The sequence below is a fragment of the Ambystoma mexicanum genome, chromosome 6q (assembly GCF_040938575.1).
Source record: "Ambystoma mexicanum isolate Mex_15411 chromosome 6q, UKY_AmexF1_1, whole genome shotgun sequence".
Taxonomy (NCBI): domain Eukaryota; kingdom Metazoa; phylum Chordata; class Amphibia; order Caudata; family Ambystomatidae; genus Ambystoma; species Ambystoma mexicanum.
Genome location: NC_090937.1, coordinates 1,123,697,215 through 1,123,709,365, shown reverse-complemented (window position 1 = coordinate 1,123,709,365; position 12,151 = coordinate 1,123,697,215). Strand labels below are relative to the sequence as shown.

General features: G+C 43.7%; 1 protein-coding gene across 4 annotated transcripts in view; it reads right to left on the bottom strand.

Annotated features, from left to right (window-relative positions):
- CORIN (corin, serine peptidase) overlaps nucleotides 1-12,151 on the bottom strand; it is a 1,135,185-nt gene that overhangs the window by 91,117 nt on the left and 1,031,917 nt on the right. For all 4 annotated transcript variants that reach the window (XM_069631711.1, XM_069631714.1, XM_069631713.1 and 1 more), the window contains one exon: nucleotides 2,347-2,396. In XM_069631711.1, the coding sequence (XP_069487812.1) occupies nucleotides 2,347-2,396 (50 nt within the window). The remainder of the gene's footprint in view (nucleotides 1-2,346; nucleotides 2,397-12,151) is intronic.

The window sequence follows — 12,151 nt, the reverse complement described above, 5'->3', positions numbered from 1 at the left end:
GAAAAAATATGACTGGGATATCTAGTAAGGCCGGTAAGCGGCACTCGTCAGGATCATTGCAAGTCTGTTTCTTATAGACCAGAATCAGTGTAGCCTTTTTCCAGAAATCAGTCCGATAATTGTTCTCCATGATAGTGACGAATAATTTTAGCCCAGAACTCAAGGTCTCGTTTTTAAAATAACATTTGCCAGGCCATCAGGGAAAAATAGCCAAGACTTATAAAAAGATTAAGCGGGACAAGTCTATTCCCTTCTAATGCAACATCCTTGCGCCACCATAAGAGACTAGTCCTTGCAGGCTTACATAATTGACTAAATGCTTCCACTTCATCTGCTACTCCTGCCTCCAATTCCCTAACCCCCTCTCATCACCTGTATTCTGTTGCACGTCTTGCATATGCACACGTTTCATTCCTTGTGAGCAATACACACTGACATTTTCTCTGGACCAAAAAGTTCCTATGGCCAAGCTTTAGTGTTAATAGCTGTGGTGGGGGTGGGGGGTGGTGCAAAGCATGAGTTCAGCCTCCCAAAGACGAACCTTAGCAACAGCCATAAAACAGGAACCTGCATTCCCCTATTTGAAAGTCAGCACCAAGGAACGAGTTGAGCGCTTAGCCCTGTAAAAGGAACAGGCTGCAACATCCATCTTAAAATGTAAACTCCACTTGACTTTAGATGTGACCTTAGTATTCGAGGCGAAAAAAAGATACAGGCCTTATTGAAGCCATCCAAACACGTTAAAAACCTAACAAACTTTGAACAAGGTGGCTGAGGAAACTAGTACAGAGATAATTGAAAAAGGAGAGTGCCCCCAAAATACTAATCTCTTCTTTCACCTGAGACCATTTTATTTTCTGTTTGATTCATGATGCCCTGGGGAGTTGCTTCCACTTCCAGTATTGTTGGCACCCACGGCCTGTCTGGGAGCATACTTCCTGCCTGGGTAGTCTTTATCCCTCCTTTGTGCCGCCATCTTGTATGGATAAAGTCGGTTGATGACACTAGGGGTGGGCAGGCCGGGTTTGGGACAGCGTTCTAACTTGCCCCTAATGCCTCTAGTGTTCATCCTTCTCAATCCCAGCAGACTTGTTAGATCCCCAGAGCTGAGAAAATGGCTAAATCGAACAAGTATGGAATGTGGCTGTGACCTGGTAGAATTAGTGGGAAATCTGTGCAAGGTGAAATAGGCTCTTTACGACTTAGACTCGGTGCACACTGTAGAGGAATTTCACAAATATCTCTTGATGGGCCACCTTAGGGGGGATCACAAAAAGCAAGGCACGTTGGCCGCTTCTTTGTCGATTTACCCCGAAAAAAATACCTGCCATTTTTTTTAATAAGGTTTAGGTGGAATTTGCTTTCCACAAAAGAGATCTTGGTTGGATATGGTCTGGTAAATGAGGAGTGGCTCTTCTGTAGGTATTGTCAAGATAAGGTGCAGCGAGAAACAATAAAACAATTGTTAATTCATTGCGGCTCTGAACAAGGACTGGGAGGGAATGTTTCTAGAAAATGTGCTTATGTATTCAAGAATAGTGATTCAGAGGCCATATACTGCCTTTCTGCATCCACTACCTCTGTGGGCAGTTGCAACTTTTTTAGAGCTCTGAATATGGACAGAAATCTCGATATTTAGCGCTGTTTAATTTTCTCTTAATCTAAAGTCTTCTTTTTAATTGTTTTAATTAGAATAATCATGATGCGGACAATAGGCTGAAGTATACCTTTTTACTTTTTATTCTTTTCTACGCAGGTTTTTTTTTTTGTTCTTTTCTCTCTTGTTCTTCTTTCCTCATCCATCATGTATGTGTGTTACTAAAGGTTAATAGCTTTTTGACCAATAAAAAAAAAAAAAAAAAACCCAAGTATACGGATACAAGTAAAGGCGAGAAATCCCCTCGGATAGCTTCAATCAAAAAAAGAAAAAAGATTTGGGGAACTAGATTTTGGTTTAAAAGGTAAGGATACGTACTTCTCACAGTGACACCACACCGGACATTATGAGCACAATCGGTGATTCCCCTGCTGGGTGGTGTCCCATGCAGTTGCCTACATGGCCTAGGACAGTCCAACCGAGGGTGGCTGAGCCTGCTAAGGGAGAGGTCGTCCTTTTCTCCATGGTGTACTAACTAATTTAACACGCAATAATGCATAACACTGCATAAACAGAACACATATTTATCTGTCAATCACAATATTTGACCTTCATAATGTCACTTAATAGATATATACTAGACATGTCACGAGGGAAAAAAAGAAGTGTGTGAGTGGGGGCAGGGGTGTGTGTAGGCGTGGATAGAAAGAGCGAGGGAGAGAGAAACTTAAAGATCACATTCCCCTTACCTTCTTTTGTGCAGTGAAGTGCAACTTTGCTTTTATTTCGACATACATGCCTGAAAAAAAGAAACCCATTAATCAAGAAGTTAATTTAATTAGATAGCATAATCTCAAATGCAGTAACATTTGCCGAAGATCCCATCCTTCCATATGATGTCCCTTGTAAAAATTAAAAGGTGCTCGAACAACAATTACATGAATTCGGCAAGATACCACGAGTCGCGGACGTGACATCACACACATGCTGAAATGGCATGACCGATGACTATCATTACATCACAGGGACTGCTACCACATGGAGAAAGAACATTACATGTAAGAGTAATAAGAAAAAAATAACAACGTTACCAAAGCAGACAATGAATAGGCTATTTTATTTACCAACTATATATTAATGAGGTGCTGTAGTGATGTGCCAGATGGGCGGTACTGCTATGCAGACCCTTCATATGCTAGAGGCATTCCCATCAGGTGCCAGTATGTCCTAGGATGGTCAGTTACTGCTGTCGTACACCAATTATAGCCTCACATTTCATGGATAGTAATAGAGGCGGCTCTCATGTTTATATTTTATCATATTCCAACGGCATCCTCATACACAAGAACACGTTGGATTTCATGTCAGTTATAGCATTACATGCAAAGTGTAATCAATATATGTAATTCATGCTGGGCCTCCCATGCCCAGGTGCTTTTATCATACGCCAAGTTCCGTCTCCTACCAATAGTCACACGCTTGCCAGTTCTGAACTCACATGCCATAAATAGGCATCATATGCGAGGTATAGCCTTACATGCCATGGTGTTCCCCTCAGATGCCTAGGTACTGTCATTTTATGCCAGGTAAACGCTCATATCCCAGCAATATTCAGGCAAGCTACAGCATTATATGCCCAGATACTGATATTCTACTCTAGGCTCGTTATAGCCCCTCATACAGCATATAACATGGCCAGGTGTTCTCATCATATGCCAAGTGCAGCCTCGATTGCCTAGGGACAGTTCTCATGTGTCCAGGAACTACCCTTGTGTGCGCAAACTGGGCATAAGGTGGGGTTTTACGCGATTTTTGCATTTTATTTTAAAATGTGCTAAAGGCCAGACCATTTCCATGCACAACATGGTCTTGAGAAAACCTTTATTTCAATCGGTCAAAAGGTAAAGGGGTAACTTGTTAACCTGGAATAACAAGATGGAAAATACATTGCAATTTACATAGTTAAAGCCTATGACAAGTGTGCCTATTTACTGACGCCTCGTCAGCTCAATCATTCACAATGAGACAAGCAGGGGTAGACTGGGAACTAAAAGAGGCCCTGGAAATAATTACTGGGGACCATAAGAGGCCCTGGAAATAATTACTGGGGACCAAAAGAGGCCCTGGAAATAATGTACAAAGTGGCCCCATATGACACATTTTCAGCAAGCCCAATGCTTTTCCTATGAGAAAATTTGGAAATACCACACAAAAGAGGCCCAGGGTGTAGAGGCCCACCGGGAAATCTCCAGAGTTCCCTATAGGCCCGTCCACCCCTGGAGACAAGCAGAACAATCCATTTCAGACAGACATGGTATTTCAAACAACGTTTCAAGACGGGCCAAGACTGTAGTGAAGACACAGACACAGATCGTGTTAGTGACCCGTGGTTCTGCAAAAGATGGGGACTCCAAGAATGCCGAAAAGGTGGCCAACTAGATACACCCGTGAACTCCGGCACTGCCCCAGGTCAAAACTAAAACAAAAGCAGAGCACGGTCTTCACTTTCGTTAACTCACACATCTCAGCTAGAAGATCTTCACAAAAACTATGTACAGGGGTGCAGTTACTAGAAAAGTGGCCAATGAGGGGCCAGCATGTGTTGAATGGAAATGTGACCATTGGAGCGACATATGTTGGACCGAGTACATGATAACATATGATGTATGTGATTTAAACTTCTTGTCCTGTCTGGGTAAGACAGGACAAGATAGTAGATATGAGAAGGATAGGAGGGTAGGGTACATACAATGCATGTGGGAGCAGGGAAGGACACAGACAGGCAGGCAGATGGAAATATCACCATCTGATAACTAACAGGACCGAAAAGGTGCATCCGCATTGATGGATTTGATCTGATTGACCAGCTTGATGAAGCCAAATGAACTGGGGGGGGGGGCGGTACCTGTATTTGCTGGTAAGGACCCCAATGACACACACACACGCAGACACAAACCTTCGAAAACATTGTGGCCCAACTTGACTCGGTCGAGCGTAGAATTTTACCATGGATTAGTAACCTCAAATTCGATTCTATGTTCATTCATGGCCCCCTTTTTTTGACCAAAATGTTTTGCTGAAATAATGATCGAATTCTTTTCTCTATTATTTATTCTCTGTACATCACCCCACTCTACCCGTTATATGCTGCGCCCCCGATATTTTTAGATGTTTTTGTTTGGCAAAAGGTTTTCGGCAAAAAGTGCTGCGAAAAAAATGGCGGATGAACGAACGTCGTACCCTCAGGTTCTGTGTTGAGAGCTATTTCAGTGAGCTGTGAGCAGACATGGAGTTTGTACTGTGTGCTTGAAAACTTAGAAATGCGAACCTTACATGTAAACACATCATTAACTAAGCACAACAGGCAGTGTTGTCAAGTTTACTCTGTTATTGCACAACTTCCACACTCATTTCTTTAAAAGTCACAGAGAGAAAGGAATTCAACATCCGCGTTCAGTAAACCACATTTCCAGGTTCACATTTGTTTACATCTAAATGCGTAATTAGAATTTCGTTTTAACTGCAACTTTAAAATGTGCAGTTTTTGTTTCCTACCATTCAATTTGACGGAATCAGATGTACACTTTTAAATGTGTCTTGCTATTTTATTATTCTGCTATTTTGAGTTGGCTGCACACCTGTCGATTTAATTATGCCTCCCACATTTTGTTTTTGCACTTTTTAATTTGAGAGGCCTCTAGCATCCCATGAACCCGCATGTATATTTAAATATACGCAACTTTGATACGGGGCATACCCAAAGATTCAAAATAAATATGCCATGGTTTGTGCATTAGTTTGAGGTTAATTATTTTCAATGAACTTCATTTATATGAAACAGTCAGTTTACAACTCAAGATCCGTGTGCATTATTGAAGCGCATTGATCTGCTGAGTCCAAGACTGTGGACTATCTTTTCAATGAGCGAAAGAAAATGAACAACAATTCTAATTGCAATTGTCTGTTGGGGAGGGGCTAGCAATACGTGTTAAACCTATGGACGAAATTTCATTATTCTGGCTTTCTAACTTATTGTTGCACTTCTGAGTCTCAGGGTTAAAGTGCACAGTAAATACCTGTAATAGGTAGAAACATTATGGGATGGCGGTTTGGGGGGACCCCCAAAAATAAAAATAAAATCAATTTCGATGAGTTTTTTTTGGTAAAAAATACTCGTAAAAAACCATCGTAATTACACCCGTCGATGAAAGGACATAGAACCCATATCTCGTAGGGAGTGGGCACTTCACGGTGTATTTGTAAGCTATAATGACTGTGGGGTTTCCATAACGCTGGGCTTCATACGGCCCAGAGAGATATGTGCCTCTCAAATATGTATAGACGAAATCTCAGACTCTGTTATTCAAGCCATTTATTTTCAAGCATTTTCGAACTATCGGATTATATTGTTAATTTCCATGATATCAAGACTACACATGTTTCGCGTGCACTAGTGCTTTTGAAAAGCCGAGCAGTGGCGTACTTAGGAGTTTCTGCTACCTTAGGCCCAACTAAGTATGCACCCCCCTCCACTTTACTCCACCTCTGCCAGATTCTGCATCTTCACCTGATTGCGCTCCTTTCTGTCTGCCTTGCCAAGCTTCCCCAACATCCCGTCCTGTTATGCCTCCATAGCAACAAAAGGACGCTTTTAAGCCTGAAAGGATTGGAAAGGTATTGCTTCCACTCTCAGTCTAGCCTGGTATCACCTATGTTATTTTAGTTGAAAGAGTGTTTTCACCTGAGGCTTAACCAGGATTGGGTAACAAGTGGGGCCTGGAGCTAATGCAGTAGGCCCCACCCTAAGGGGAGCCTGCAGAGGGAGTTGGGTCTGTTCTGCCCATGGTCACATGCACAGGAACGACTGAGCATATTGAGGAAGCACAAACCAATCACAGGAAGTTTGGAGGGTTCCCAACTGAGATTTTTTTTTTAAAATAATAGATTAAAATGGTGCATTTTACAGTACACTTTCTGTGATAAATAAGGTAAAAAGCCACACCGTTTACAATCGTTTTCATTTATTGTGCATTTGTTAGGCACTTATACAGAAAGTCAATTCTGTTTTTTTTTAACCATGTTTATTTTTGGTTCGAAAGCATATAAGTAATTACAACATAGTGTTTGACAACATTAAACTCTTATGCTCTACATTTAACACCTGTTCGTGTCTTTCAGATCGCTAGGATACGCTTTACCTCAAGTTCTCCCCGCAGTTCACTCCCTCCCTCCTCCCCCCTCACCCACTTTTTATTAACCTCTTAACCTCTATAGCATCCTCTCCCCCAACTGTAAGTGTTGTTTGACATTTCAGATTCTAAACTTTTGAAGTTTTCTTCCCCTTCTTAACCTCAGCGTCTCATTATCTTCGTTTTGAGGGAGTTCATCTTACATGTGTATTTCGGAGCAGGCAGGGTTTAAAGAAATGAGCTTCTCTGTCCCGTACATGTTCATGAAATGGATTCCATATAGTTAGGAATCTTAGGTTTTTACCAGTGCTGATGGCGCATATCTTCTCCATAGCCATCACCCCCCAGATCTTAAACCACCACCATGCTGAAATTGGACCTTCTTTGTTTTTCCAATTTTGTGCAAGTCTCATTCTGGCTGCTGATAATAGATGGGTGATAAGTTTGGCTGTTGCTCCCGACATTGCGTATTTCCCTTCTATCGGGACTCCTAGGAGAATTGTCTTCGGAGATCTCAGCAGGTCCACTCCTAAAATGTCTTTTATGTAGCTTAGTATTTCCTTCCAGTAGGCGACTGCCTTAGGACACGTCCACCACATGTGGAACAAGTCTCCCTTCTCCCCGCAGTTCCTCCAACAGTTTGGTGAGTAAGACTTTGTCATTTTGTGGATGCGGTTCGGGGTCATATACCATCTAAGGCACAATTTGTATGCAGATTCCTTTATTGTAGTGCATCTGGAGGTGCTGTGTGCACGCGCCCATATTTGGTACCATTCCTCCTCCGTTAGTGACTCTTGCATATCTCTTTCCCAATTCATTTTGTATGCGAGATGGTCGGTTGGCTGGTCGTTGGATAGGAGTTTGTAGAGTCTAGAGACCCCCTTTGCTGTGTTGCCTTCTTGAAGCGACAGTTCTAGGCCTGATGGTGTGTTCTCATGCCCGCCTTCTTCACCATTGGGTGAGTAATCCAGTGTCTAATTTGCGCATATCTATAGCGTTAGTTTTCACCTATATTGAATTTCAACTGGCAATCTGTGAAGAGCAATGGAGCGCCGTCTTTGTACATGTCTTTCAGGTGCGTCGTTTCTGCCGCTGCCCAGCCCACTCAATATCCACGCTGAAGACCCGGAGTGAAATCTAGGTTGCCCATCAGTGGCGTATATGGACCCATTCCACCAGGAATGTGTTTCTTTTTTCGGGCTTTGTCCCAGCTTAGTAGAGACCATTTTGTCATTTCTAGTAAGGATTCTCGGTTGTTTCGGTTTTCTTTGCTCAGGCTCAGAAGGGCTATTAGGGGGATGGTTGAGACTGTTTGTTCGATTCTGCACCATCCTTTATGTTCTTCTGGTTTCGCCCATCTCAGCATTGGCGCTAATTGTGCCGCCATAATGTATCTGTCCATTTCTGGAACTCCCAGACCACCCATATGTGAGGAGTGCATTAGGATTCGTTTCTGGATTCTAGGTTTCTTATTATGCCATATGAATTTGAATACCGCGTTCTGCAGCTCCCGGACCTTGGCTGGTGGTATTGGCACTGGCAGTGAGCTTACTACATAGAGGAGGCAGGGGAGAATGGTAATTTTGACCGCTGTGATGCGAGCGAACCATGACAGCTCCTGGGAACCCCATCTGCGCATGTCTTCCTGTAATTGTTTCCACAGCGGTGTTATGTTTGTCTGATATAGTTTGTGTGGATCGCTGGCGAGGTGAATTCCTAAATATTCCAGTTTTCTTTCAACCCAGGGCCTCGGGAATGATCTCGCCAGAGCCTCAACATCCTCTCGCCTTGCCATTATGTTCATAGCTTTTGATTTGGAGAGGTTTATGGAGAACCCCGAGACCTGTCTGAATTCCTCCAACTGGGCCATGGCTCTGGGCATTGTATTTTTTGGGTCTTCCATGAAGAGCATGATGTCGTCCGCATATAGGGCTATTTTGTGGGTTTCCTGACCTATTGTAACTCCCTTGATACTGACGTCCTGGTGGATCTGCATTGCACATGGTTCCATTGCCATTGCAAAAATTAGGGGAGAGAGAGGGCAGCCCTGTCGTGTGCGCCTTCCAATCTCCACAAATTCTGTGCCTTGACCATTGATCCTGAAGCTTGTCGATGGGTGTCGGTAGTTGGCGAGCACCATTTTCGTAAATTCTGGACCGCAACCAAACCGCTCCAAAATCCAACTCAGATAGCCCCAATCCATGCTGTCGAAGGCCCGGGTGGCATCCAGAGTCGCAACTGCAAATGATTGTTGTGTACGTCGCCCAGCGTCTATGACGTCTACTGCCCTTCTGACGTTGTCTTGTGTGCGTCAATCGGCAATAAACTCTGCTTGGTCATCCTGTATTATGTTTGGAAGGATTTCCATTAGACGAGTTGCAAAAATGTTCGTGTAGATTTTTACATCTGAGTTCAGCAGTGCTATAGGCCGATAGCTTGCACAGTTTTTGGGATCTTTGCCTGGCTTTAGCGGTAGTATAGTTATGGACTTCCCCATATCTTGCTTGACCTTCCCCTCTTCTCTAATTGTATTGAATAGTTTTGACAGCGGGCCTAGCAATTTTGTACGAAATGTATTGTAATAGCCATTGCCAAAACCGTCTGGACCTAGAGTCTTATTTGCTGGTAGTGCTGTGATAGCGTCGCTGATTTCTTGGGCCGTAATTGGTTTCCCAAGATTGGTTCTGCCTTTCGGGGCAGCTGGAGAGAGTTGATATAGTTGAGTTGATGTTCTGAGTCTAGATTTTCCCCCTTTAATAGTTCCGTGTGAAATCGTTTCATTATTTCTTTTTTTTTCTAGCTCTGTTGTGTGAGGTTTCCCATGGGAGTCATTTAGCTGCACTATGTAGTTCCGGGTTTTTTGTTTTCTCAGTTTTGCTGCCAGGAATCGATTAGCCTTGCCTCCATGTATGTAGTAGGATTGTTTTGTTTTTAGCAGCGACTGGGCCACCTGGTCCGCCGTGTGGTTCTCCAGTTGAGCTCTGATTTTCCGTAGTGCTCTTAAGGTTTTCCTTGAGCCCCAAGTCTTGTGTTGGGCTTCTGCAGCTTTCACCTCTTTTTCTAGTTGGTTTGTCATTGGTGCTCTTTCGCGGTGGTATGCCGCTGCTTGTGAGATGAATCCTCCCCTGATCACTGATTTTCCTGTGTCCCATATTAGCCCCCAGGCCGTTTCCCCGTTATCGATTTCTGTAAAGTAGTTGTTGATGGCGGTCTCCATATGGGCTCTTAGTGCAATGTCTTTTAGGAGAATTTCATTTAATCTCCAAGGTAGTTTAACTCTGTTCCCTTCCACTGCCCAGTCCACACCCACCATCACTGGTGCATGGTCTGAATGATATTCCACTCCAATTTCTACTTCCGTTATTTGCGGAACTAATGATGTGGATACTAGGATCATATCTATCCTGGAGTAACCGAGGTGAACCGCTGAGTAGTGGGTGTACTCTCTCCTATCTCCATGGAAGAATCGCCAGGTTTCAATCACTCTTAATTCTCTGTAGAACCGGCCCAGGGCTTGTCTGTTTTTCTGATCAGTGGTAGTTGGGGGAAGAGTCTTATCTAGCACTGGGTCCATAACGCAGTTGAAGTCCCCACCTACTATCAGTTGGCCTACACACCAGCTGCCGAGTCTGCCCAGCAGATCCGTTATGAACACATCTTGGCGGCTATTTGGAGCGTAAATTGCTATGATTGTGTACAATTTTCCTTTTATCGGCCCTTTAAGCCCCAAGTATCTGCCTTCTTTGTCTTTGCAAGTTTGTAGTTTTTCAAAGTCTAGGGCCTTCCCATTTAGTATAGCCACTCCTCTTTTTTTCTCACCACTTGAAGCAAAATATTGTTGTGGAAAGCACCGACTGAACATGCGCTTTTCATCTTTGGGGAGGAGGTGCTTCTCCTGCAGGAGCCCAATCGCCGTCTGCATTGATTTCAGCCTGCCTAGTATCGCCCGGCGTTTTATTGGTGAGTTCAGGCCCTGTACGTTCAGAGATATGACTCGACTCAGCCATTTTGGTTTAGGAGGGGTTGCGCTGTTACAAGCTGGGATTGAGTTGTGTCTGTGCCTTCCATGTTTACTTTTTGGTGCCCCAGGGCTCGGGTTCGTGCTGTTGCTGTAGTTTTTGATACGTTTTGTTCTACTTGCCGCCGTCCAGTTCTCCCTCTCAGCTCCCACCTTTTGGGTGTGCTGTTCCCTCTTTTCTGTGTAGGTTTCGTATGTTTTGATGTATTGTAAACCTCCATAATTGTTCTGCTGCTGTACATTCCCTGGTTAGCCTCTTCTTCGAGTGTCCTTCCGCATCTTTTCATTCTTGGCTCTGTTGCTGGATTTTGGGCTTCTCTGTTTTTTTTGGTTTACGCTTTTTCTCAATTGACCATTCCCATGGTTTACTCGCAGTGTCTTGGGAATTGGGACGTGTACTGGTGATCGGACGTTCCTGGACTTCTTCTAGCTGCATGATTGCACCGCCCTCCTCACAAGTAGTAATCTTCTGCTGTTTACCCTCCCACATAAATGAGAGGCCGAATGGGTGAGTCCATCTATATCGCATCTGTTTTGCTTGTAGTACCTTTGTAATTGGCTGCATCATTCTTCTTTTGAGGAGCGTGATGAGTGCCAGGTCTTGATACAGTTGAATATGGGAACTATTGATTGTGAGGTCATTGTGGAATCTTGCTGCTCTCAATATTTCTTCTTTCTGACCGTAGGACGTTACTGCTATTAGCACATCTCTGGGTCTTGCACCCGGGTCATTCCGTTTTTGGCCTATTCAATGTATACGATCAAAGCTGATTTGGTCTGATTGGGTTTCCAGCAGAAGGCTGCTGAAGCACAGTTGCATTGTATCTTTAAGGTCACAGTCCTGGATTGTTTAGGGGAGGCCTTTGACTCTGATGTTGGATCGTCTTGAGCGGTTTTCAAGGTCTTCTGCTTGTACTTCTAAGTTGGTTGTTGAGGTAGCCAACTGTTCCAGGAGGATACTGTTCTGGTTAGATTCTTCTGCAACAGTTGATAAGCCACTTTCGACTGTATCTACTCTGTTTCCCAAGTCCGTCATTTCTCTGCTTACTTCCTGGATGGAGGATTTCAATTCTTCTTTCATCTGTTCCAGCTGGTTGTGGAATGAGTTCGTGAGTTGGGCTTCCATCCCCTTCAGACAGTTTCAGGAGTTCCTCCTTATCTGACGACATTGTGGATGATATTGTTTCTGCTGTACGGTCAACCAGTAGGGGGGGTGACTACTCCTCTCGTCGGCTCTGACCCCAGCACTTTTCAATTTGGCCCACTTGAGTTTTGGCTTGGATTCTTGGGTCAATTCTGTTTCTAGGTTAAGACATGAAAAAATCCTTTAGATGCCAAGTCACCCAC